General features: G+C 42.2%; 1 protein-coding gene across 2 annotated transcripts; it reads left to right on the top strand.

Annotated features, from left to right (window-relative positions):
* The first annotated feature begins 32 nt into the window (after positions 1-32).
* On the top strand, positions 33-25,977 carry LOC100694752 (striatin). 2 transcript variants are annotated; one of them, XM_003441031.5, is made up of 17 exons: positions 33-388; positions 12,254-12,357; positions 14,609-14,682; positions 16,526-16,604; positions 17,641-17,805; positions 17,972-18,107; positions 18,207-18,369; positions 19,124-19,234; positions 21,052-21,195; positions 21,308-21,444; positions 22,027-22,202; positions 22,693-22,740; positions 22,829-22,950; positions 23,039-23,206; positions 23,303-23,443; positions 23,955-24,143; positions 24,412-25,977. In XM_003441031.5, exons 1-17 carry the CDS (start codon positions 176-178, stop codon positions 24,579-24,581), a joined length of 2,340 nt encoding a protein of 779 aa, XP_003441079.1. In that variant the 5' UTR covers positions 33-175; the 3' UTR covers positions 24,582-25,977. The 2 variants fall into 2 exon arrangements, with proteins under 2 accessions (XP_003441079.1, XP_005473998.1); XM_005473941.4 differs by lacking the exon at positions 19,124-19,234.
* The last annotated feature ends 529 nt before the right edge of the window (positions 25,978-26,506 follow it).

Below are 26,506 nucleotides of genomic sequence, written 5' to 3'. Positions count from 1 at the left end.
CTGTAGGCGTGGCGTGTGTGGTGACGTCATTGGATGACAGCTTGCTGTCAGAAAGTGAGTTCATTCCCCCGAGCCGAGGAGACGGAACGCTGTCAATAGGTTTTTTACCCTTCCGCTGGTATATAGTACATCGAGTCAGCGAGACAACGGACCAAGCTTTCCACCGAGCCCGGCCATGGATGAACAGGCGGGGCCCGGCGTGTTCTTCAACAATAATAACAACTCTATTTTACCCGGCGGTGGAAAAGGACCGCTGCCCGATGGCGACGCTGGGGAGGCGGCTAGGGCGCAGTACAGTATCCCGGGGATCTTGCACTTCCTGCAGCACGAATGGGCCCGTTTCGAAGTAGAAAGGGCACAATGGGAGGTGGAACGAGCCGAATTACAGGTAAAAAAAAAAAAAGCTGCATTTTTTCTGTACACGACAGCATATTAGCGGCATTACCAGGGCTGGCCTTTTCTAGTAACTCGCGTAGAGTTTGTGTGTTTGATTGTTCGGGCTAATGGTTAGCTTGCTAGCTGTAGTTCAGAGGCTAAACGAGCTGCAGCGCCCCTCTCAGCCAGCTGCACGACGACTGTTTGCGACCTATTTACTGTGGCGAAAACCACGAAACTTACCCTCTACTTTTATAGTTTGATAAACTCGCTTTAGGCGTTTTTCAAGATGATAATATATCAGTTTAAAACCAAGGTAATTGCTAGATTTAATGACAAAGTAGTTAATGTGTAACGTAAACTATTACTACAATAGCTACTTGCTATTTCGAGCTAAATCCATATCACCCTGTGTTTGTTTGAATCGTGCTTTATTCCCAGTCCTATTTAAAAAAAAATGATGTGGAGAGATAATAGCAGGTTTCTTTTATGCTCTGATCTTTCGGGAGCTGCCAGTGCTGACAGACGGCGCACACCACACAAGAGAGTGCAGTAACTATGTCTTGTTTATGAATCTTATCGTAAGCTAGCTGCCATGTTAAAGCCACTCCTGATACATGAATTTAAAACACTGCACGGTGTTTCTCTTACAGATCGAACAGTTCTCTCTTGTAAATGAGTCATCGAGTCTCAATGGGGCTACCTGTAAAAATAAAGGTTAAATTAAAATAAATAAATAAATGAATAAATTGTGTGTGGGGATATCTCCATGATTGGCAAAAGATTAAATTACTCGCGGTTTACTTTACTTTCCTGTTTCCTTGTTATATTTTATTTTAGGCGCAAAGCAGGTTTTTCGTCCCATAAGCTATAATTTTGATAGTCTGCAAACCTGATGCAAGCTGGGATCTTTAGTGGTGAGTTTGCTTAAACAAGGAATTGATGTCTGACAAAGTTTATCTTCTTGAGATTCCCAGTAAGACTAGAATTTGAATTTTCTCACTATGTATGCAGGTGAATAATTAACCCCTGTTGACTATACTGGCTTCCAGGAGTAATGGTTATAATACACGAAGCCTTATTGGATTTTTCTTTTTTTTTTGGTCTGTTTAAAACGATTTTGGGCTCTTTCTACCAGACTATTCTTTTTAACTAGGAGCTGAGAGGGCAGCTTATTCAAGATGTGCTTTTGTCACCGTACCTAATGTTTAAAAGATGTGTTTTTCTTTCCAATATTTTGACCTGGCTATGGGGCGGCAGCTGCTGGATCCCAAACTGAACTTTCTGTGGTTTTGCAGCAGGAAGCTCCATGGATTTACTGACCTCAGCTAACAAAGGGAGGAGAGGGAGACACGGCATTGTTTCTAAACTGGTGACGTACCCTCATCAGTGTAGTAGGGTTTCGAGTCATCAGCGTCATGCGGCACTTTGAGTCTGGCTGAGGTATTGAGCTTCCTGTGTGCTGTCATGAAGCAAGCTTATCAGCGAAGGAGCTGCAACAACTGCGGTGAAGCACAGAGAGGCTGCTGTACGGCTCTTTAGGTGGTTTATTTGTGGCGGCAAAAAGTGCGCGCTCAGTTTGAGTTCTTGTTTTTGTCATACGTAAGGCCAGGCTGGTTAATCCTTTGAATATCGTTCGATCTGCAGCAGACAGTTGACAACTTTTGGCTTTGTCATGTTTGTGCTCTGATCCTTGTGGCACAGTATGTATCTGGTTAAAATGAATCATCTAGTTTGTTTATTGTGAACATGTGAACAACCTTAATGTCTTCCAGTGGTAATATTTCACTATATTGGATTATAAACGATAACTAACATATTACAGATCTTCTACATGGAGAATAACCTTGCTGTGCCCTTGAGGAACACCTACTAATTCCACAGATATACATAACTTTTTCCAGTAGAGAGGGCTTGATGGGTTAACTTTCAGGAAAAGAGGCACAGTGAGGAAGAAAGGATAGCAAGTCATTTAAATGAGCTTAAATAGACATGTATGAATAATGAAAGGCTGTTGTGGACCTAGAGCCTTGATGGAAGATACCACGCAGCATCTACAGTGCATTCGTTTCTTCTCCACCTTATCCGACTGCGACATACCTCTCATAGTGTTCGTCATCTCGTCTGCACAATGTCTTTCTTTTAGCTGTAGACTCAAATCTGATGTGAAATCTTTACAAGTTTTGACAAGGTTGTACTTGTAGCGGTTTCACCACCCAGTAAATTCTCTCCTCTCAGGATTTCTTGTTTCTTTTTTTTATTACTGGTGGTGTAGTCAATGAATGGCAGACAGTTGGAGCTGTGTTTTATGTCACTGTTTGGGAGGAAGGCAAACCCAGGGCTTGTACTGTAGGAATGTTGTCCAGCCAGCCTGTTAGGTCATGCTCAGAGCCACTCCTCTTTACTGGAGCTGCACAGAAACTGTTCTCCTCTACCCAACCTTTCCTGCTGCTGTACATCATACGTTCATGGTTTGACTACAGCAAAGTAATCATTGGTAAGAAGTGGACTGACTCAGTCTAGGTGATTTGTTGAGCTGGTGGTCATAGGTTACAGCTCTAGTTATTCTTTAGTATGTTATCTTGGCAATAACAGTCGATAACAATAACTCTGAATAACAATTATTTCATTTCTACTTAATAAATCTTTTTAAATTATGTACAAAAACTGGTGATTGTTACATTTTCCACATTTCCTATTATCAGAGCAGCTGTAAAAATTCCCAAAGATACTCAGTTTAGAATTTATAATAGAAATACAGCAAATACATGCATTTTTTTAAAAAAAATGCTGAAGATGCGGCTAACAACCAATTAACCTGCCTAAATGACTGGAAAGAATATCCACCACTTTTTCAGTGTAAATTCTTCAAATGTATAGTGATGGAGCTCAAGTGTCCTGTGCAGAAAACTGTAGCCACTGGAGTGGAAACGGGTGGAAACAATATGCAAACGAGGACTGAAATGGTAACAAAATGCAGCTAGCTAGCTAGCTAAAAATATAATTTTCCACAACGTCAAAGGATTATTTTAGCAGTGAAATCTAATGTTGCGTACACTAGAAAGTGTTTTGCTAAGGCAGTTGTGAGCATAATGCATTTATCATAGTTTTCTGAGTTATCTCCTTACCACAGAATGCTTGTTGTCAACTACAGAAACATGTTAAGATAAAATGTAACTTCTGATAGCCTAAAACTTGAATTTGGATATTATCTAGTAATCTGATACACATATAGATGTAGAGTAGACAGGAAAGTGAGGAGGAATGATGGTCAGAAAACAGCCTAGGATACCACAACAAGGACTGTTGTGGTATCCTAGGACCCCCAGTTTTCCTATTTTTCCTGTTAATCCAGTCCCTAAAAGGGTTGGTCTCTAAGTTATAAAAGGTTATAAAAACCTGGAAGTGGATGATGCAAGCAGATAGAATTAACCAGAAGACAACTTGACTGTATCCAGCGTGAATAGGAGCCATGGATTGTCTATCAGTGTAAAGAGTTTATTGATGTTATATACCATGGAAAAGAGTTGATTGATTTTTCTGTTCTTTAATTAATCAGTGGTCTGATAATTACTTTCCAGTTGAACGCCTGAACAGTCACTCGACTTGCCATTGGATCGTTCAGACTAGCTTTATGTTGGCACTGAAACTAGAGGAGGGGTTTGCCTGTTTAGTTTAGCGGCATATGCCAGTTCATGTATAGTTTGTTTTTAATTTGAATGATAGAGAAGGGGACGGTAAACTGAACTGAACTGACCTTTGGTTATTTACATACAATTTTCATATTGTAAGAATGATCTGTCATTTCGAAAGGGAAAAAAAAATCGTATTCATATTGCTGTATTGATTTAGCTCTCATCACCCTGCTGCGCTGATTACTGCTGATCTATTTCAGTTGTGATGATTGAATTTGAATCAAAATGACTTCCTGTGCAGGCCATCCACTGTGCTCCCTTAGCTCTCCAGTTATGGGGAAATCCCTGCTCCATGGAGTATCTCCTTGCCAGAAGTATTTGTCAGCAGCCATAATTTGACACCAGGAGAAGGTTGAAGGTTACACAGGGTGTTGGATGGCTTCATGTGGGTGCAGACTGAAACGTGGGCTGTCTTCACAGGATAGAAGCATCTCTTGTATTTCTGCACAAAAAGCTTTTACCGTGAATAAGATTATTATGCGTCTCATGCTATTTGATTACTTCACTCCGTGTGGACGGCAGCAGCCTAGAATTACCCTGCCTCCGGTAGATGACTTATTGCCGTGATGTTGTGTTTACTTTCACTAATGGCAAAACCTGAGGCATATTTAACTCAATGGTGCAGCAAAAAGAAGGACCGAACTGTGCACAAACGCGTACACGAGCATGCCGTGGCATTCAAAAATTCAGAAATGGGAGTCACCGTCATTCCTGAGTCGATACTATGTCCACCCCCAAGCTGAAGCTATTTTTGCCCTCTCAGTGTGCTCCTCCGAGTGGGAAAGTACAAAAAGTACGTGCTTCCATCCAAGAATATGGTAGTATAAGTACTGGTTTCTCAATATCCTTGCCTTCTGAAACTGGCAGAGGAAATTTGGGCTTCCACAGAAAAACTGTGCGCATTTTTAAGATCTCACAGACTAAGAAGGCAGCTATCAACACCTCGTATGAAATATTCCCTTGTAATGTAAGTAGTTTAAAGGGGATTGTGTTTTTCCTGTGAAAGAGCCTGATGGGATCTGTGTTTATTAACTAAAGCCCGGCCCTCTGAGCTTTGCTCCGCTGCCACCGTTGGACTGACACCAGAGCCCTTCTCTGTGCTGCAGAACCGCCTTGTCGGCTTGTTAATTCCCTTCTCCTTCCTCCATTCACACTTACAGCCTTCATCTGCCTACGTGGGTGTGCGGGAGAGCTGCCCGGTTGTACCACAAAGTCGCCCGTCTCCTTTCGTGTTATTGTAAATTTGAGGTCAGCAGTTTGTCAGAGTCGTAAAGTGGTGTACTCACCAGATCAAATTGCTGTTGTCTCGATGTAATGTGGTGTCAATGCGATGTAATCTGGTCTGTCATTTTGCCTTTTTTATTTGAAATGCTTCTCTCCCTGTCTTTAAAACAAATTAGAGTAGCACTTTTCTTTAAACTTCTACTCATATTTTATCCACCAGCACATTTTGGGTCATATTATAGTGTATACAAGAAATGATAACGCTGCATACGTCTGAAAATTAAGTCAAAACTGTGTCAAACTAGCTTTAAACCAAAGTAATATAGAAAACTGGGACGACACAGACCTTTCAGTCCCACAGGCTCTCTTTTCTTTTTAGTAACTCTGTCTTAAAATTGCCTGTTTCAGACTTTGAACATCATCACACTCTTCATCCTTGTTAAGCTGCTGTTTGTGCTGATCTCTGAATTTGAAGTACATGCAGTTCCACAAAGACAACACCTTAAAGCTGTACAACCTGTTTGTCAGAGAAAACGCTGATGTTTGGGGAAAAAAATGTAGCTTTTCGCCTGCATGTGTCCGTGTGTGCATGTGCACCACGAGGCTTATGTAATATTAATGCAGAAACATAGGATGCAGCACCCTTGTCCTTAAGAAGCCCAACAAAAAAGGCTTGTGTTTGCACCCTCCGAGGTAGCACCGTGGCGTCGGCTCCACATGAGATTGATGATGGTTTAAGTGTAAAATGGAGCTCAAGTGAAAACGATGTGTTTTTGACTTGAAGCAGCCTCTGCCAGTTTGATTATTTGTCTTTTGATTTCTGGGTGTTGTACAAAAGGTGGGAGGCAAGAGATATTCCAAAAAAATAAGCAGAAATCTACACCACAGTTTGGACAGACTAACACTAAGCTGCTCATCAAAGCATTTCTGAGTCTTTACTCATGCACATGAGCTCTGAATTTGAAATATATGCAGTTTGTTTGCAGGCTTTTAAAAGGTGCTGTCTGACTGGAAGTGAGCGGGTGTGGAAAGAGCTGTCATAATGCAAACACTTAAGTTACCTTTGGTATGCTTAGCAGAGGAGGTGGCTAAAGGGTTGTGCAACTGGTGTTAGCATTAGGATAATAAAAAGGATACTAGAGCTGAACTCAACCTTATTGTACAACTGCAACAAAGGGACTTATAAAAGTTGCCTTTATAACTAAGCTGTGGTTGCTGTCTACAATTGTTTAATACACCCAATGTTGCAAATCAGTAAGCAGTCTCTGTGGCGCTGTTGATTTTCTTACTTGTGCATCAATGCAATACTGAGTTTTGAGTTCTCTGTACTTTTTTGTGCTGGGTTTGCAAAGACGATGCAAAAATGCGTTGTAATAATGACTGTGACCTTTACACTTTGGTTTACGTTGAAAGGGTACCAAATAATTCAGTGTGGTATCAGAAAGGTCTTAGACTTGGATACTTTTTAGTATAGTATAGCTATAGAATATTACATGAACTGAGGATTTGGTAAACATTGCAGGTTGGAGCAAATCCAACCAACAACATCTTGAGTCAGAATATCTGTGTTTTGCACTTCAGTATGAATAGTTTTCTGACAGTGTCCATGTAAACGAGAGGCTTGTGTTTTGAAACAGTAGGCGCAAATACCAAAGATTCATTCTTTTCCAGATGAGCTGTTTTAGACACAAAGAGCTCACGTTTATCTGCTGTAGCCACATTACATTAGCCCCAGCTCCTCTGTCCTGCTGCTTCTTCTGTTCTTTGGCTCATTTCTTTCTTTCTTTTTTCTCCCCTCTTCCTTTTGGTACTTTTGTTATGGCATGCGTGGAATGTACTTGGCTAGTTATCGGGGCGGCCATCACGTTGCTCTCTGGTTTGTGGTGATGGTGAGAGTAAATCCGGTGTTCCATGAAAGAAAGTTGTTTGAATTGTAAATGTGGGATTTACTCAACCCCCCCCCCGACCCCCACCTTCTCGGTCTGCGGCTGGAGGTCCAGCGTGCGTGGCCGTTCTTTTGCGTGTGGTTACTCACGAAAATATGCATTCATATCTGTCAAATTTCTTTTTTTCGTGTGATGAGCTCAGCCTTGCTGAAGGATTTTTCACACTGTTCACTGTGTTGATTAAATAGACTCATTGTTTTGCGGATATCTTTGACTGTGACGCAGAACTAGTCTGGAAGAAAACATGTCTGGCATTCGCAAATCGTAGACTTGAAAGTCTTGTTTAATTATATTTTGTGGGAATGGGGTTGGCAGTCATCATACATTCATTGACTGAAAATGAAGTTGAAAGGCAGAAGAAGACATTTGACAGAATTGTTTTCCTTATGCTTCTGTTGTCTTTCATTCACTGCCAACACTGTGTGGTTAAGTAATCCACCTTTTAACTCGTATCATGCAAGTGTGGTAAGTTTAGAACTGAAGAAGCAAGACATTTTTCTTGTAAATGGTACGGCAGCCACATTTGACTGGCATCAAACTAAATGATACCGCAAGATTGTAAAATTAGTGTCTCCTTTAAATACTTTAAGAGAATAAAGTAGACCTGTATCTTCTATCATATATATATATATTTTCATATAGTAGTAGAGTAGCAGTGAAAGCTGCTACCTGTCCATGTTTCCTTATTTTACTTATTAAATTTAGAGTAGATTTATTCAAAACAGAAGAGATTAATGCTAGCCAACCATCTTACCAGTGCTGCGTACCAGGATCTAGAGGTTAGTGGCTGTTGTTTATTTTCCTCTCTATCCTAGCATTAGCCTATCTCTTCTGCCTCCTTTTCCTGTCTCTGAAAAGCCCAGCGCTCTAGATGGATGCCCCATTCTACATGTCTCTTGCTCAGACACACTAAGGAGCCCTTATCCAGCAGCGCAATAATGCAGTCAGTGTGAGGCTGGGAATTAAATGCTTCCTGTGTCTCTTTATGGCCAGAGTTGACTCGTTGCATTCCTCCCAAGGTTAATGTTTGATGGAGAAGAGATGGCGAGCCAGAGATTCACAGAGCCGCACTCTTCTCTATCTCTGGCACGGCAGGACTCCAGGGGTCCCTGGGCCAGCGCTTCATGTGGATAAGGGAGTGAATGGACACTTGCTATCTCAAGCAGCACAGATGTACAGTTTCATCTGCGGTGGAACATTAGACAGTGAATTGAGTCGGAGTGAAATAACAGCCTTTGGAGTTGTTCTTACACTTTGTCATCGTTTTGGATCTGATAGGACTTCACTGTGTGGCCTTGCCTTTGCTGCCATTGTGGAAACAATTGAGCTGTTTTTCTCCACTGAAGCAGTCGTGACACATTTTAATTGAAATGTACTTTTTTGCTTCAGCAAATAAAGACCAGATTCACTCGATATGAGAGCCATTAAATGGAAAATAGCTCCAAAATTAGCTTAATGAAGTTGTAATGGACCCTTTTACTCATATACAGTTTCAATGCCCTGAAGCAGTGATCGCTACTGATACTTGGATTGGAGCCAGTCTAAACAGAATAACTTATTTTAAGAGCCAGACAAGCTGTGATGATTTTACTGATGCAGTAGTTTCCTAATTCCTTATTTGTGTCCTTTCTCATCCATGATGATTTCTGCGTTACTGTGCAAAAGCCATTTATTAATAAGTCATCATTGACGCCACTCTTTTCCTTTTGTCATACCTACAAATCTGATCATCAGTCCACCCGCAGGGACAAATCTGTGTTTCATCTGATAAATAAGGGCTTTGTAATGTGTGTGATTTGTACTTTACTGTAATTTTCTCTAGTCTTCTACACTCTATTATTTTACTTTCATCATGAACCTTTTTATGAGCCTGTTTTGTTCTTGGACAGCTCCATCTTTTTATTCTTGGACTCTAGTAGAGTAGCTTTACATGATTCACAGCATAGAATAATTTGTATTTAATTTATGCTGAAGCTTTGCACATCCCCTCAGATCTTACTCTCTTTGAAAGAAGAGACTTTTTATTCCCTCCCTGTCTTTTATAACTACATTCTTCTGATTTGCTGCCCTCTCACCTGGTTTTCCACCAGGTAATCAGTTGCTTTACAGCCCTGCCTCCTCCTGTTGTCCACTTCTTAGCATGAATCTGATTGGAATGATAAGAGTAGACAACACGAATCCATACATACATCAAAGGTTACAGCAGAGCATCACTGCTGAGAAAATCTTACACCCTTTACCTGCTCACATAAAGGTGTGAAATTGCGTCTATAGCTCTTGTGTCTAAGCTCTGAAATGTGGACTGAAATAGAAATCTTCTGCTGCCAGGGCATATTGAAGGTAACATGGCAAGTAAAATGTTATTCTGCAAGTATTTGTATATGATTTTCTGTCTCTCTTATGCATTCTTTGGAAGATTTAGTAGAGTTATAGAGCAGCTTAGCTGAGCAGTAAATATGGCCTTTGTCTTCACTGGAACTGCAATAACAAGTCATTCAGCTGAACATCAACACAAGACAAACACTTAAGTGACATGACGTTACTAAAGCCTGCAGTTCTGACTCCTCACCATTGCCCTTTATAGATTGGGCATCCTCGTCTTTGAGCATTAGCCTAGCCGAAAATCCAGCTGTTCTCAGTTGACTCTGAAGTAGCACCAGGTGTAACGTGTAGCCTCATCATTCTCTACATTGGCCATGCTGGATGCACATCCACCTGGATCCACCATAACAATATATGAATATGAGAAAAATAAGTAAAAGTTTAATAGTTTTTTTTTCTTTTTGTATGTCCATCAACATCCATACTGGCTCAAGGATGAGTAAAAGTTAATATTGTTGTTGTCAGTCCCGAATACATTACTATGGATGCAGCTATCGATCAATGCACATAAAACAGGCTGAATAAGGAACTGGAGACTGTGTAGATATAATGGTTAGAGTGGTATAAGTACTCTGCTTACCCAGCTTTCAGAAGCAAAGCATGTGTACACTATTATCACGTGACTGATCCTAGCTGAACTCTATGCTGTTTGCACTGTCAAACTGAGGACAAATACTCTAAGGTGTAATTGCACTTGCATAACAGCAGGCTGGTTTTGATGAGTTCATCTACAGATGACTGTGGTGATGGAGAGATGAAGGAAATGCTCATAATAATTTGAGGCAGATTGAAGTGCTGTCATGACTCATTGTTGCAGGCAACAGTAGCTGCAGCAGCGCTACTTGCTATCCATGTGAAACTGTGATACAACCCACTCAAACTCGCACCATCCTCTGCATGTAGAGTGAAATGCAGGGAACAAGCTAATAGTCATCCCCTTAAGATGTGAGCTTGGATGTTTTTGAGAGAATTGTAGTTAAATACAGGAGCAGTTAGGCTTGTGCTCCTGCTTTCCATCTTTGCAACATATCAACCTTTATGATGCTGTTCAGGTTGTGTTAATGATTTTAAACATTGCTCTAGTTAATTTTGTCATCTCCTCCTAGCTACACAGAGGCACTCAAACCCCTTCTTGTGCTTCTTGTTTTTCTTGTGATCATTTAGCAACTGAGATGGATTCTACAGCAATTTTATTATAGCAGTGAAATGGAAACAGCGGCATTCTCATCCTCTCTGTAAACAGCACAGCCTTTACACACTTTAGCAGCTTTTAAGAGTCAGTTGCCTGGCTTGCTCTAACCTCATAATGTCCGATGGACTGTGTCTGTTTGGTTTCTTTTACTTGGCTCATGTGACTATATTTAGTGGAAGGCATATTTATAAGGATGTAATACACACTTAACCAAAACATGAATCTTTAAGCTGGGTAGAACGCATACTTTTTTTTTTCCAAGTGAAAATGTATGCTAATGTGCGTGTTCTTTCATCTAGACACGCATGGCAATATTACAGAACAAAACCAGAAGGAAGCGCCTGCTAATTTGGCTAAAACTCGGGGGGATACTGTAATTTTCTATCTCTACAGGATCTGTGACTTTTTACAGCCTTTTTCCTGTGTTTAAAATGATGTTCATTCTCCAGCCTCACAATAATTGAGTTTGTTAAAACCACATAAAAACACAGCGGCTGTATCTAACAATAAAAGACTAGAGACCATCTTGTGATGGAATTACTTGAGCAGCAATCTCAATGAGTTCCCTAAAATAATCACCTAATTGTCTTCAAAAATATTGTGTATGCCAGATGAAGACACATCAGGCTTGGGTCATCAAGTCATCAGACTGAGGCTGGATTGCATTTTACCTTGAATTTCTTCTTAAATAAACCTCTGTGTTGTTTTGTGCCTGTATCTTGCGTGGTTTAAAGACTTTGCCCACAGACGGACACATAAACACCTGCCAAAGTCCTCTGATCATTCCTAGGTGTCACCAGGACAATATTCTGTCATGAGGACGTGCATGGTGGAGTCAAAAGGTGAAAACAATTTCAACAAAACCAATTTTACCTCTCTTGATAATTCTTTTTCTTTTCTTGTTTTTAAAAATTTCTTTACAAAGCAAAACACTTCACACTGGATTGTGTTTTTAGTGCCCTTGCTGCAGCTCATGTACTGTATGCTACACCGTGAGCTTTCGTCTACGCTCTCATTGCGAGTGTGTATGTGTGCACACAAGCCGTGCATGTGGTACCCGGCAATGTAATGTAACGCTGACTCAGACTGAGTGCGTCAACAGCTGCTGTCTGTTAGTGAAGAGAGACAGTGGCGTGGAGAGGGAGGGGGACGGTTGCCGCGTGGGGGGAGTGAGGAGGTTAGATTAAAATAGAATAGTACAGATAGGCTTTGTATTTCCCATCATGCCACACACATTGATTTGACATCATCCTATTTTAGTCTTGACAAAAGAAGTTGTTTTCAGATGTTGCCTCCGTGAGGCAACATCTGAAAATCTCTTTGACGTCGCTAACTAATATCTAAGATGCCAAAACCTCTGAGACGTCAGCTCTATTTATAAAAGCAACCACTGTAAATCTCTCAGCTCTTTACTGACAATCCTATTTTTGTGTTTTCAGGCCCAAATCGCCTTCCTGCAGGGGGAAAGGAAAGGCCAGGAGAACTTGAAGAAAGACCTTGTCAGAAGGATCAAAATGCTCGAGTATGCGCTGAAGCAAGAGAGGTGAGTGCCCTACCACCCACCCGCTTCTGCAGCCCACCCACAGCACACACATACCTCAGCAAGTCTCCAACAAATGTAGTGTTTTCAGGTTTTGTGATTTAAAAAAAAAAAAAAAGTTCCTGCCACTGAGAGTGTTTTAAAGGGTACGTAGCTGTGTCAGATTCTCACTGGTCAACAAAGCATCACGTTGGATTTGTTGATAAAGATTTGAACCGCTGTGTTTCAGTCATATGCCGTGTCGCCTGCTCAGCCACGGAGCTAAACTGGTGCCTAAAGAGTAGTGGGCTTTCTTTGCCTTTTTTTTTTCTTTTTTTTTTTTTTAAAGAAGGCCCAATTTCCTCCTATTTTCTCTGTCCCAGTCTGATGTCTCAGCTGGTGTCAGCAAAGCAGAGTGCCAGAGAGATTCCCCCGAGTCCAGCTGGTGTTATGTCTCCAGTTGAGAGCAAGTGTTGGCATGAACGCTTTGTATGCTGTCAGATGCTCATGGCTGCACCGTCCCCAGCAGGAGGACAGAATTGGAAGGAGTCCTCTCTCTACCAAAGGCGAGGTCACCTTTGGCATGTTCTTTCTGAGACGAAAGAGCGATGCAGTAGTAGTAGTAGTGGTGGTGGTGACAACTCTTAGCATTTCCCTTCGTCTTTGAAGCATGGCTGCACACTGGAACAGAGATGTCAGTGATGTCTACACATCTCTATTAAAGTGTCTCTAAGCCACCGAGCACATTACCCCAGCAGGGCTTGAAGAATTAACCGTCTTTAAACTGATAAAATAGGCCTCTGGATTTTTGTAAGTGTGATTTAGTGCATTCTTTATGTAGCCAGGCACTCGGATCACTGTCTCAGCAACCACACAGGATGTATGTAACTGCTCTGTGGCTGACAGTCGAAGGCTCTGATTGTGTTTGAAACCTGTGAGCTGAAGAAGCATTGCTGAACCGAGACAGTGAGCAGAGTCCTCCCTGGATAAGTAAAGGTTAAACACAAGAAAGTGAAAACTGGGGTAGGTAACAAATGAAATGGCTGGCTGCAGGTATCATAATTAGATCTGGGAGCAGGGAGATTGTGCAGGCTAATGAGGGCCTTAACACAACTGAGTTAGACAGGTGTCAGAATGGGTTAGCACTTTCTCGTTCCTCCGGTCAGCTCAGAGGTTAGTTGTATTTTGCCTCCATGCGCTCTGCGAGGAGCATCGTTCTGGGTTTCTTGAGCATCAGATTGTCTTCTGGCTGTTTGCAGCTTGTATTTGTCTACTTTTCTCCAGTGAATTCACTACAGACGTTGCCTCTGGAGCAACACTTAACCCAGAATTACTACCACTTTGCCTGGTTGCTAAGCAACCGGTCATGTCTCCGAGGGTATCTCAAAGCAATATCAGGAATGGCTTTCTGAATGTAGGATGTACCCAATTTAAAATGAATTTGATTTTGATGGGGGTTGCTTCACACCGGTGACGTGTGATGGTTCCTCTGCATCACAGGCATGAGTGGTTAAAAAGCTCTCCTTGTGTCGACTCTTTACCACTGTTGTGGATGCGTGCGAAGCCGCTGGATGAAACTTCACGTCATTATTGCGAAAGCTGAATCAGCTGAAACTGTGATGTCATCAGTGTATGTCTAAACTGCATTAATGTTTAACCTTTTTGAACAGCAATGGAAATGTCAAACAAATTAAATAAAATTTCAGCGTCGGTAACCTAAAGGCTTGTAGAGTAAAAGATTATTATGTCAGTTGGCATATATTATCCCCCACAGCTGAAAAAACTAGTCACTTAATTGTTTGTTAACAGAAAACTGATTAAGTCGGCTTTTTTTTTGTAAAAAAAAAAAAAGACGCCCAGATTTACTAGTTTCAGCTGCTCAAATGTGAATATTTACCTGTTGTCCTATTTTTCTCTAAACAGGCAAATAATTTAATTTGAATATGTTGACTCGTATACAGGAGACTACGATGAGCCGATAAATGCTGGAAATTCGAGTTCAAAGCAGTCCTGTTTTCTATATTGTCAGAAATATGCTATTTAATGATTCGGTTCATACTGTCTTACGTTCCTACTTACAAGTGTGTCTGTTGTTTAAGCTATCCGGTCTGTGAGAAGTAGAGCAAGTTGCAGCTGGGGCAACTTTGGGAGCTTATTATGCAAATATTGTGCATAATGAGTTTTTTAAATAGCTTTTTCGGGCCGTTTCTGATCAATCCTGTTTACTTATTTGTCTGTGTCCCCCTTTTTTCTTCTTTCTCTCTTTTACTCCCAGAGCCAAGTACCACAAGTTAAAATATGGGACAGAGTTAAACCAAGGTGACATGAAGCCTCCAAGCTACGACTCGGGTAAGTCCATGGAGACCCAAACGGCCAGCTCCACCTCCTCACACTAAATCACTGTGATTGTTGAGTTCACATACCTCTGGTGACAGGGTGGTTACGCATGCGAAGCTCCTGCGATCGTGTTGAATCTTGTTTGTCTCGATGTTCAGTTCTGTTCAGAAGTTCCTAAATAGTGAAAGATTATGTTTCGTTGCCATAGTACAAATATTTCATTCTAGAGCATTTAGAGGTTTTTCATAGAACCCAGGCCCTGAGAAATGGTTAGGATTATTCAGGGTGACAGTGACATTGTTTCTGGAAAAAGAGATTTCCAGAAACAATGTAATTGGAGCTGAAACAGTAAATCAGTAATGAGTTTTTCAAACAGCACAAGTATTACCTTGCCGTAGCCTCACAGCTGCGAGAATGCGCTCCTTTTCCTGTTAACTTATTTGTTAATCTGCTTGGTAAGCTGTAATGAAAATGACTGCTTTTCTTTAATGCTGTGAGAACAACAATCAAAACAAAAACAGTCCACACGATGAAACCTACTAGTGTTGAAGTGAGGGGTACAAGTCCCTCTCAGCTCAACATAGATAAGAAGTCCTTAAGAGCGTAGAAATGTGAAAATGTAGCCATTTATAGCTCAACCTGCTGATGGAAAGCAGCTACACGGTTATTGGAAAATGAGCTCGATGCTTGGGAACGTACATCCAAGAATTCAGGGAAATGCAACCAAATCTCTTTGCATGACTAAATCCCACCAAAACCAAGTTAGAAAAATTTGCACAAATTAATCTTTGACACTGGGCATCAGTTCTCCATCTCTAGCGTTTTTTCCTTTACCTTATTTAACAGTAGCATCACTCTGAAATCTGCATGCTACCTGTTTCTTGTTATATTATTATAGTTTAATTGGCCTCTCATGTTTGGGTCCACTGCCATCGTTAAGTCAGATTGGGATATTTCCTCTCCTCTCTCCTCATCTCTATTCATGAGGGCTCTTCAAAGCACCCGAGCCCTTGAAGTGTTGATGAATGAGGGGAGGTGAAGGGGAGAGGTGTTGGTTGATGGGGGCGGGGGGGAGAGAGAGACGAGAAGTGGGAGGTGTTGCTGGTGTGGTGGCACACCTGCCCGCTCATCACCCTCTTGAATTAGGCATGACCCAGTTTATAAGGCACCCTCATCTCTCTGCCCTGCCAATTCCACCCTGCAACGCACATAAATACACACACTCTCCCACCCAGTCTAAACCTCATTAACACGTCTCTGTGCTCCATGCAAAATTCCCAGCTGACTCGCCAACGGACTGTTGACTGAAAGTATCAAAGTGAGCTTTGAAAACCTTCATTGTTTGTCACAGAAAGACAGAGCATGTCGGGCTGGATGCTGGAAGCACCAGCACACGTTGTTGATCTTTCTAGTGTGTCATGAGACGGGTGGAGCAGAGACGAGTCGTTTCAGCGGCGTTAGAATTCAGCACACGACATCAAATGTTTTGCTTTAACATCAAGGAAAAAGCTGGTGATAGGGAGTTTTTGAAAATCCATTTTAAAGTCAAAGCAGCATCAAAATCCAGTTTGTCAAATGAACAAAAACAAGAGTTAAAGGATGTAAATATTTGTATTAAAGCTGTTTTGTTTTGTTTGTTTATTTTATTAATAAATCAACTCGTTTTCACTGGAACGATTCAAAGAGAAACGATACTCTTTTCTCTGTAAGTGTGTTTAACTTTCAATGGACTGAAAGAAACTGAGTACGTGTGTGTATGGTTGCTGTGATTTAGGAATGTCTTGGTCATGTTTACAGAGTGGAAATAATGTCTGTTTGTGCTGCCCTGATTTGTGTCCTCCTCATCTCTCTCCAGACGAGGCCAATGAGAACGAGACTTCTGGATCGCTCAACAATCAGCTGTCCTGGAAACAAGGCCGTCAGCTCCTCAGACAGTGAGTGCACGCGCTTTTAAACCTCGATCGAAAAAAACGGTCTTCAACCCAGAAACCTACTAAACTCGCTAAAATTAACTGCACTAAAATCGACGTCTTCTGTTGAGAACTGAAATGTCTAAATCACTGGGATGGTGTGCTTCCAAGCTTATTAATTGCTTAATCATTGCTGGAGGCACTTTTTTTCCCTGGCAGTTGCACATTGCAAATCAGTTACGTCAAACTCATGACAGCCTTTTCCTGAGTCACATGCACACCTTTTTTCTGTTGTTTCTACACTGTATTCAAACTCGGAACCGAGAAAACTGAAAACCTTTTGTAGAAACACGTAGAATGGAACCAATAAGCAGAAAGCATTGGTTTGAATCAAGTCTAATCAATTTCCAGCCTCTAGTTACATTTCTCTGAAATATTTGTCCCTTGTCAGTCTACTTACTATGGGCCGAAAAAGAAAGTGTGGGAAAGGGCTCCCTCACATGGCCAGCAGCCATCATTACCTGCTCTGTGTGTTTCCTGTCCTCTGGGTGTACCCAGCACACTCAAGAGTGTGGTTATCCTATCATCCTGCTCTCCAGTCTGTCATTGTAAATAAACCAGACTCCAGCCTTTATCCCAGACACCATCAGGCAGCCTCACACATCATCTGCCCCAACATGCCGCCTGATGATGCAGCCAATTTATTCACGAGTCCGTGTCATGGGACAGATCAATAATGTGCTAAAACACCCTTCCCTTTCAGTCAGTCGCCCGCTCAAATTGCTAAAGCTTCTTCTGCGTCCCCACAGGGTAGGTGTAATATCTGATGAGTAGCTTGTCGTGGTGAGACTGTTGACTGTTAGAGGACATTTTTAACAGCGAGAAGTGCTTTTGTGTCTTTGATGGTGAGGTCATGACAGTAAATGTAATGCAGGCAGGTTAATTTATCTTTCTTAGCATCATTGCAGGACTTTACTGTATGCTGAGCCACACAAATATTGCTTAAAAACTTGAGAGAAACCATATGCATCCATATTTAAATCCTCTTACTTTGTTCCAGGTACCTACAGGAGGTGGGCTACACAGACACCATCTTAGATGTAAAGTCCCAGCGAGTCCGAGCACTGCTAGGACTAGCCGGGGATGGAGCTGGAAGGACAGGTGAACGTACGAGCACCGAGCCTTTGGTCAACGGGACAGACGCAACAACAAAGGGCACCAGAGGGTAAGCATACACCCTTTAAGGGTGTCTAAACACTCCTTGTATATCACAGAATGACTGAAAATGAAAGTCAAATAAAGCTGATATGATAATGGAATTGAAAGGCTTGCTTTAAAAGCATAGTTAGTGCAGCTGTGTGTTTAATGCATGAATCATTCTCACTCAACAGGAAAACAGAGCTCTCTGACACCAGCGCTGTACTGGAAGCCTTCAAGTTCATTGAGAATGCAGCTGCTGAGTTCAGCGATGAAGACGAGGAAGAGGACAGCGAGGGGAAAGACAGGACTAATGTGGAATCAAGGACTGTAAGAAACCAGTCGGCCTTCCCAACCTTCTGTTCTCACGTGTTTTTGCAGAAGCTGTTGCTGTACTATTAATGATGGCCCGCAATGTTTTCCCTGCAGATCATGAGGAAGAAGCCCGCGTCGTCTACGTCGCCCGCCAGTATGGACACCACTGAGGACCCTGACACAGAGGAGGTGATGAAGGGCTTCGACTTCCTGTCTAGTCCTGACGAGATGGACACCTCGCCAGAGACTAGAGGCACCGGGGACGGCACAGACTGGGGTGAGTCACACGTTAATCACCAACAGATCAGAGTTTGGAGTGGATGACACTATTAGCCAGACACTATAGATACAATCAGAGTAGCTATGATGTCAAAATGTTTCTTTTCTTATTATCTGTGAGTAAATGTAAAGATCTTGTTTTCCTGTTCCTCTAGTTTTCAGTTTGGTGACCGATCATGGAGTACTTGTCATTCACATATCATTCTGTGGTCATTAGTCATGATGTTGGGAGTTTATGTTTAATCATAGTTTCTTATCCTTTCCACTGTGTGTTCCCATAGCCAGCCAACCTGTGACCACAATGTGCATCCCACTCCTGTGTGTGTTTTCCCGGTGTATCTCACTGATCAAAAAAATTGGGCTTAATGTCATGCTGAGGTATTTTCTTTGACTCTGACCACAGATCTTAGTCTTGAGTCATCTGTAAACCTAAAGTCAGTACACTAGACTCTGTGTGGGATGATTTTTCTGGTCAGATTTAGCACTGAGAACCCGCCACATGACATTAACAACCCTGCCATTACTTCCACATAGACTGGAAAAGAAATCGTGAGCAGATTAAAAGAGATGCCTGAAAATGCTGCTCCCAGTTATGTAATATCAAAGATGCTCACCTCAGACCTTAAAGACCTTCTGCTCTCCTGAGGGAAGCCTCCAGGAGAGCATGAGCCTTGGCCCTGCCAGGCAAATCGGGCCTTGGCCAGGCCAGTTCCTCAACAGCCTCTCGGTCTGGTTTTGTTCTCCCTGTGTAGAAAAGGACGAGCAAGGTCCCATTTCTGAGGCCTGGGACGTGGACCCGGGCCTGATAACCAAACTCAAGGAGCAGTACAAAAAGGAGCGCAAGGGGAAAAAGGGGGTGAAGAGTAAGTCCTGTCGGGCGATGCTGCCTCCCTCCCTCTCCTCTCTTTGTAGAGCCTGACTTTTCCTGAGCTAAGCCAAAAAGCCTAAAATCAAAAACCAAAATTTCATTTCCGTCTCTGGCTGCTCTTCATTTTCATTTATCTTTTTGTCTCTCGTCTTCCTCGTCTTTTCAAACTGATGTCTCTTCTGTCTTCTGGTGATCATTTTCCTGTCCAAACACATTGTTATGCTCAATGCATGTTTATCCCATTTAAGCATTTTTTTTTTTTACTGTATAGCCGTATTCATCGTCTCCTCTACATTGTCAAATATAAGATTAATGAGTTAGCCGTGACGATAGGTCCATCTGTGTCCCATCTGGGCTAGCAATAGTATCCTCAGTCATCTGTTTCTGTATCTTCTCCAGTCATAATAACATAATTCTCACCATCTTTACCCTCATCTGTCAGCCATGTTGATGCAACAGTAACGAGTAATTTTGCCGCTGCCATAAATTGATGGCAATTAAACGCTATTTTTTCAGCGACTCAGTGAAGTGACTCAGCTGAATACTACAGCTCTCATAATGGCAGCCCACTTCAGACCCATTCATCCACTGAGAGCTCTTAGATTTCACATTTGTTTTGAGACCCACGCTCTGCTTTCCTGCTGTTGTGATTGAATCATGAGATCAACAACTAGTTTGCTTCACTTTCTTCTGTTCTTGACTGTAACACCACTTTACACAGTTGGCTTTTTCCCCCTTTGGTTTTTTTCCTGTTCTGTGTTGGAGCTTTATCACTTCGGTGCCTGTGTGGAGGAGATCATCTGGCACTTTAAGACGTAGTTTGACATTTGGGGGGGGGGAAGAAATATTTCTACTGGGCTGAGAATTCAATTGTGCGATCAATATACTCTGTTATCCATCTGTTGGATATAAGCAGCGTAACAGCTGCCCTTCCTCTACGGTAATGTAAGGAAACAGAGCTACATCCACCTCTGAAGCTAATTAGTCTGTTATGTTTTGTTAGTTTGACCCATTCAGACCATTATATGAAAACAACAGGTAAGAGTCAATAGAGCTTTCCTCCCATTTGCAATCTTTTTAATATAAACAGATATCTGCATATTCATTATTGACCATCTGGTGTGAGCAGGCGCCGGTTGCTCGCAGAACATGTGTTGAAACAAAAGAGGGATTACATTTAGCTCTAGCTGTTTATTGCCTTTTTGTTTATTCCAGAAACCCTGAAAAATGGGCTCAATTCCCAAGTGAATAGACAAGCCCATGGCCTGCTGAAACCTCATATATACAATGTATAACACATTTAACACCCAGTATAAAGGGAAATTGATTAGAAGATAAAGTTCACTTCCATGTTTGCGTGTCGTACACATCCCCAGGGACTACATCAAGTCTCTGCAGGTTCCCTGGCAGCTGCTCTGAGCTCAACTATTTCCCTTCTTTCCGGACTGTATGCTAAGCTAAGCTGATGCCTGTAGTCTTGCTTTCTGTCACAGGGAGACTTTTAAAACAGTCAGTCGACTTACTTGAACAATCAGGAATCTGAAGTTACCCTCTCCACACAGCACACCCTTTGGTGATGAATGCGCCTCAGCAACTTCTCTTCTTTCTCATTTTACGAGGTTTTTTTCTGGTGGCTTCTCTTCATTTTCCTTTACAATCAGAGTTAATAATTTATTTTCTTGCCTTTTAATGCTGCCTTCCTTCCATCTTTATCTGCATTCTTTCTTTCAGCCTGTAGTTGCAGCTTTTTGACAAAATATTTTTATCTGTGTGTGTTTTTTGTTTTAACTCTTAACCTGACTTGCTAAACAGGGCCCAACCGATCCAAGCTGCAGGACATGCTGGCTAACCTTCGAGATGGAGAGGACTTATCCCACATCCAGCCTGCACCCGCCCCTCAATCCCAGCCCAACGTACCCCGATTCAACGAGCACGATGCAAACCGGACAGATGAAGGTGCTCCAGAAAAAATACCAGCAGGATGTAGAAGTCAAACAATAGATCGGATAAAATTGCCCACAAAGTTATAGGGTTTGCATGTTTATTTAATTGTTTGTTCTTTTCCCAGTTGAGTCGCTGACCTTCCCGCCCACCTCAGGGAAGTCTTTCATAATGAGCACGGACGAGGCCATGGAGAGTGAGCTGGGCCTGGGGGAGCTGGCTGGACTCACTGTGGCCAACGAGGCCGACAGTCTCGCCTACGATGTGAGTAGGAAAACGCAGAAATCATTCAAAGACTCACAGGACCACTTCTTCAGAGAAAACTGCTTCCTTATGTTAGCTTATGTGCCGTCCTGCTTTCCTTCCCTGATCTCAACAACATTGTCTAAGTCACAGGGAAAAAAACACATCAAAAAGCTATTTTTACAAACTGCTGCCATCAAAATGTAATAAAGATAACAAGATCTTTTTAGATCACATTTACTGCAATAATATTAAAGTCACATGGCTCCAAAAGCACGGCAGAAATAGTTGTTGATTTTTTTGTTTTGTTTTGTTAAGATGGGCTGATGTGTATTTTATGCAAAAAAGGATGTTTATCAAAGTACTGAAAAATTAACAAAGATGTTGTTAAGTTATTTTCATGACAAGCAGTAAATAGTGACAGTTATGCTGCCTTTGAGGTTTTTTTAATCTTTTATAAATCTATGGAACTGTTAGTTTGTTGCTAATAAACAAACAAAATCCTTCACATCCAACTGTGGCTCTGCTCTGAGCTGCTGCTTATACTTTATGAAGCTGTTCCTTCTGCTGATTGGATGCTGAGTTCTGCCTTCTTCTCTTCAGATTGGAAACAACAAAGACGCCATGAGAAAAACATGGAACCCCAAATTCACTCTGAGGAGTCATTTTGATGGGATTCGGGCTCTGACCTTCCATCCCGTGGAGCCCGTCCTGATCACCGCTTCAGAAGACCACACGCTCAAGATGTGGAACCTCCAAAAGACCGCTCCTGCCAAAAAGTACGAATGCCTTTACTCAGACATCACCTCATCCTCAATCCTGTTTTTGTTTTTTAATAATTAAATGCACAGACGCTCTGAGTTCAGCGCGTCGTGCTGCAGCAGCAGAGCGACGCTGATTAAAGAGAAAAGCTCGTCTGTTTGACTGGAAGCCCGTAAGGAGTGAGCTTGTTTCTGTTGCCGTGCCATCACATGATACAGTCACAGGAAACTGATCCCATGTGTGACAAAGAGCTGACGACACTGCTTCACAAGAGTCGTTATTGCCATGTCACAACTCCGCAGCCCACACACAGTCTGGTAGTGATTTGGATTTTAGGAAGCTGAAGTCATTTTAAGGGGAACAGTTACCGTGAATAAGACAATTAAACAGTGTGATGTCAGCTCAGTGGTGCAACGGCACATGAAAGCATTTAATCAAGTCTTTGACATTTATTCTCTGCTGGTTAGTTCTGTATGTTATAATAAAATGCAAATTGTTTGTCTGCAGAAGTACGTCTTTAGATGTGGAACCGATCTACACTTTCAGGGCTCACAGGTAAAAAACAACAAAAACAAAACACGAAGTCAATAAAACATTCTGTGTTAGTGCTGGTTTAATAGATGATTCATGATTTAAACCACAGGGGTGCTGTACTGAGTGTGGCGATGAGCAGTACAGGGGAGCAGTGTTTCAGCGGCGGTGTCGACGGGACTATTCAGTGCTGGAACACCCCCAATCCCAACATCGACCCCTACGACTCATACGGTAACAGCCTCGTGGGTTTTGCTGTAATTTGAGTGTTTTCTAATCAGATCATGATGAATTGAGTTCTTCTTTATTATTTCTCTCACAGACCCGTCTGTGCTGCGAGGAGCCCTGAGCGGACACACCGACTCTGTTTGGGGTTTGGTGTACAGCAGCGCACACCAGCGCCTCCTCTCCTGCTCCGCAGATGGGACGGTGAGACTGTGGGACGCCAACACCACCTCACCCGCCCTCGCAATATTCAACGAAAACAAAAGTACTGACTTTACTCATCTTGCTTATCCTCATTTTTCAACATTTTGTCAACCGAGCAGGTCAAATAAGGGTTTGTTTGTGTTTTTTCCTGTACCAGAGCTGGGAATTCCCTCCTCAGTAGACCTGGTGTGCAGCGATCCAGCTCATCTGGTCACATCTTTCACAAACGGGCAGATCGGCCTCTTCAACATGGAGACCCGTCAGCTGGTTCTCAGTCTGGAGTCCAATTTGGAGCCAGGTAGGTTTGGAGCTGTTGGTCACTAACACACCAACACTAGCACAGTGTGATAGAGGTGGAGGAAAAACCTTAAAAGCTTATCAACAGTAAAGGTTTTCAGGGGTTGAAGCTATTTTTGAAGACATGTTAAGGCCATAATAAAGGCTCTTTACTAACATCTAGTGGTGGCTGAAGGGAATAAAACACTGCTGTTGGTTACTGCTGATTTCCAAACTAGTTTAAATTTAGAAAGATCTGGAGATGTTAATATTTAGTTGTTGTAATATCTGTTTTACAACACTAAATATGCATTTCAGCATCAAAAAAACTTATGTGAGGTCTACCAAACTAAAATTGTATTGTACATGTGCATTTAAATCCATAATTTATGTTTATGCCAAGAACCCTGATTTGTAAATTTTCTAAAAGAGATGGGGGTTTTTTTTCCCCCCCTGACCGATCATCCCTTTAGTTATTCTGCGGTCTCATTGCTGCTGTTTTAAAGTCCATTGTGCTCATCTGTTTTCAACAGGCACTCCCTCTCACATCAACAAGGTCCTCAGCCATCCCACTCTACCCATCACCATCACTGCGCAGGAGGATAGACACATCAAGTTCTTTGACAACAACAGTGGGAAGCTGATTCACTCCATGGTGGCCCATCTGGATGCTGTCACCAGCTTAGCAGTGGACCCTAATGGACTTTATCTTATGTCAGGCAGTAAGTAGCTTTTGAAATCATCCTATCCTAGGTTTAATTTACCAAAACTAACCTTTTCTTGTTTATTAGGTGGATTTGCCCAACAGTGTGTTGGCTGAATTTACTTGGAAACATTTTACGTGCATCTGAAGTTAGAAGAAAATATACAGTGTTTAGAATTCTCAAAATATAACGCTGTTATGGGTTACTTATAACAGTGTTCATAAAGCTGTTCATACTCGCGCAAATACAGTTCTGCAACTCTTCTCACTCGTCATCTTCTCCACAGGTCACGACTGCTCTATCCGTCTGTGGAACCTGGAGAGTAAAACCTGCATCCAGGAGTTCACGGCTCACAGAAAGAAGTCTGAGGAATCGATCCACGATGTGGCGTTCCATCCATCAAAATGCTACATTGCTAGTGCTGGAGCAGATGCTCTCGCCAAGGTGTTTGTATGACGCGGAGCTGCGTCTCCCCCCACAGCCCCGCTCTCTGACTCATCTTCCCGTGATCAGGGACCAATGGCGACACAGCAGAGGAAGGACCTTCAGGCAGGGATCCAGTCCCACCTCACCCAGCCCACTGGTCTCCTGTCGGACTTGCAGACTATGTAGCCACTAGCCGGGCTGTGACTGTCCATAGAAAGGGTCAGCAGGGAGGCCAGTCGGGAGGGGAACTGCCTTTCTGGTCCCCCGTCTACCATCCAGGCAGGCCTGGGTGTGACCGGCCACAGCGCCCCTGCATACAGACTCAAATTTAACCTCCAAACCTCGGAGGCTCAGGACAAGTGTTAGAGCGTGAAGTGGAGAAATGAAGTCTCAAGCCCCGCCTTCTTCTTCTGCCCACGTGGTTTCACGCTCACCCCAGATCCCTCAGGCCCTCGACCTTCCCTCTGAGACAAAACCAGGTCCGGGCCCTTTACACCAAGTCAGGTTTTGTGTTGTGTTCCAGAAACGTGGGGTACCGAAGGTCCGCTGGAGCTGTCACGGAAGCCTCTCACTTCCTCTTTGTCTGCTTCCCAGACTGACTCTGCTTGCTGGCCTGCCTTTATTTTCCTTTTTAAAAACACGTATTGACAAATGTGCCTTTGCTTTAAAAAGGTCTTGAAAACGTTATTTTAACAAGCTTGTTTTCGGGGAACAGGGAGGGAGGGGGATGGCGGCGAATCGGAGCTGGTTGTCACACAGTTGTTGATTTTAACATTGGATGTAAAATTACAAATGCTTATAATAAACAAAATATATATTCAGTCTTAAAATTTACTGTGCAGCGTGAGTTTGAGTGCTCCTTTTTGATAAGTGTGGTTGGGGAATCAGTTTTGTGCATTTCAAAGCTGGTAGAGTGATAAAAACCATTAATTATATTGCCTGTTTGTTAGATTCAAGTAATTGTACACTTCAGAAGTAAGATTACCAACATATGTGTCCAAAGTAAACCATCTTGGTTATATAATTACAATTCAAACTTGGTTCTAGATGTCAACGTTAGGCATAATTAACTGATTTTTGGCCAGTTTGCTCATGTTTGAAGTGAATGGCTTGTACTGTATGTAATTTTCCCCAGTCGTGTGGACATGCTTAACTACAATGTGATGTATCATGTCCAGATATTTACAGTAGTCCAGTGTTTAGCAGGAAATTAGTGCAGTACTTTAGGACTATTTGAAATGAGTTGACCATCCGACACCAAGGGAAGAGAAATGTCCTGCAATTCCAGTTTACTGTAAACTGAGGAGGGTAATAAGAAAAGTTACGATGTTGTGCGAGTAGAGTACAGCTTCAAATGAGCCATTTTCTCAGTCACTGGTTTGTATATGAAAGTATGTTCAAAATAAAACCTGCTGTAAAATGTTAATTTGGCTGAGGCTGGTCTTTTTTACAGACTTTTTTTTTCTCTCCCCCGAGTCATCAGAGGCAGCTTCCATGGACCCACAGTTATCCTTTGGGCTTCAACTTGAGCCTCAATTTTTACTTTATACTATACTGCTTTATTAAAAGCAGGCCATTGGATTTCTTTTGTACTGAAGGAAAAACCTACAAGTGATAAATCTCAAGCAGTTTAATGGCCTTACATTAAACTCTAGCATGCTTGGGTATACAGAGGAGCTCCTGACTACCTTGACTACAAGGTTCTCTGGTCCTGTGCGTGCAAAACAAGCCCAGTTCATCACCCCTCCTCCACCGTGCTTGACACTTGGTGTGAAGTGCTGATTGAGATTTTTACCAACTGTGTTTTTTTTTTGGTTGACTCTGCAGAATTTTGAAAACCCAAGCTGTGCTGCCATATTCTTTTCAGAAGAGAAGAGGCTTGCTCCTGGCACCCTTACAAACAACCAATACTTGTCCTGCTGTTTCCTAATCATACTGTCAGGAACGCTAACATT

This window comes from Oreochromis niloticus, linkage group LG13 (genome assembly GCF_001858045.2).
Source record: "Oreochromis niloticus isolate F11D_XX linkage group LG13, O_niloticus_UMD_NMBU, whole genome shotgun sequence".
NCBI classification, from domain to species: domain Eukaryota; kingdom Metazoa; phylum Chordata; class Actinopteri; order Cichliformes; family Cichlidae; genus Oreochromis; species Oreochromis niloticus.
This window is presented reverse-complemented; position numbering and strand designations above follow the sequence as displayed.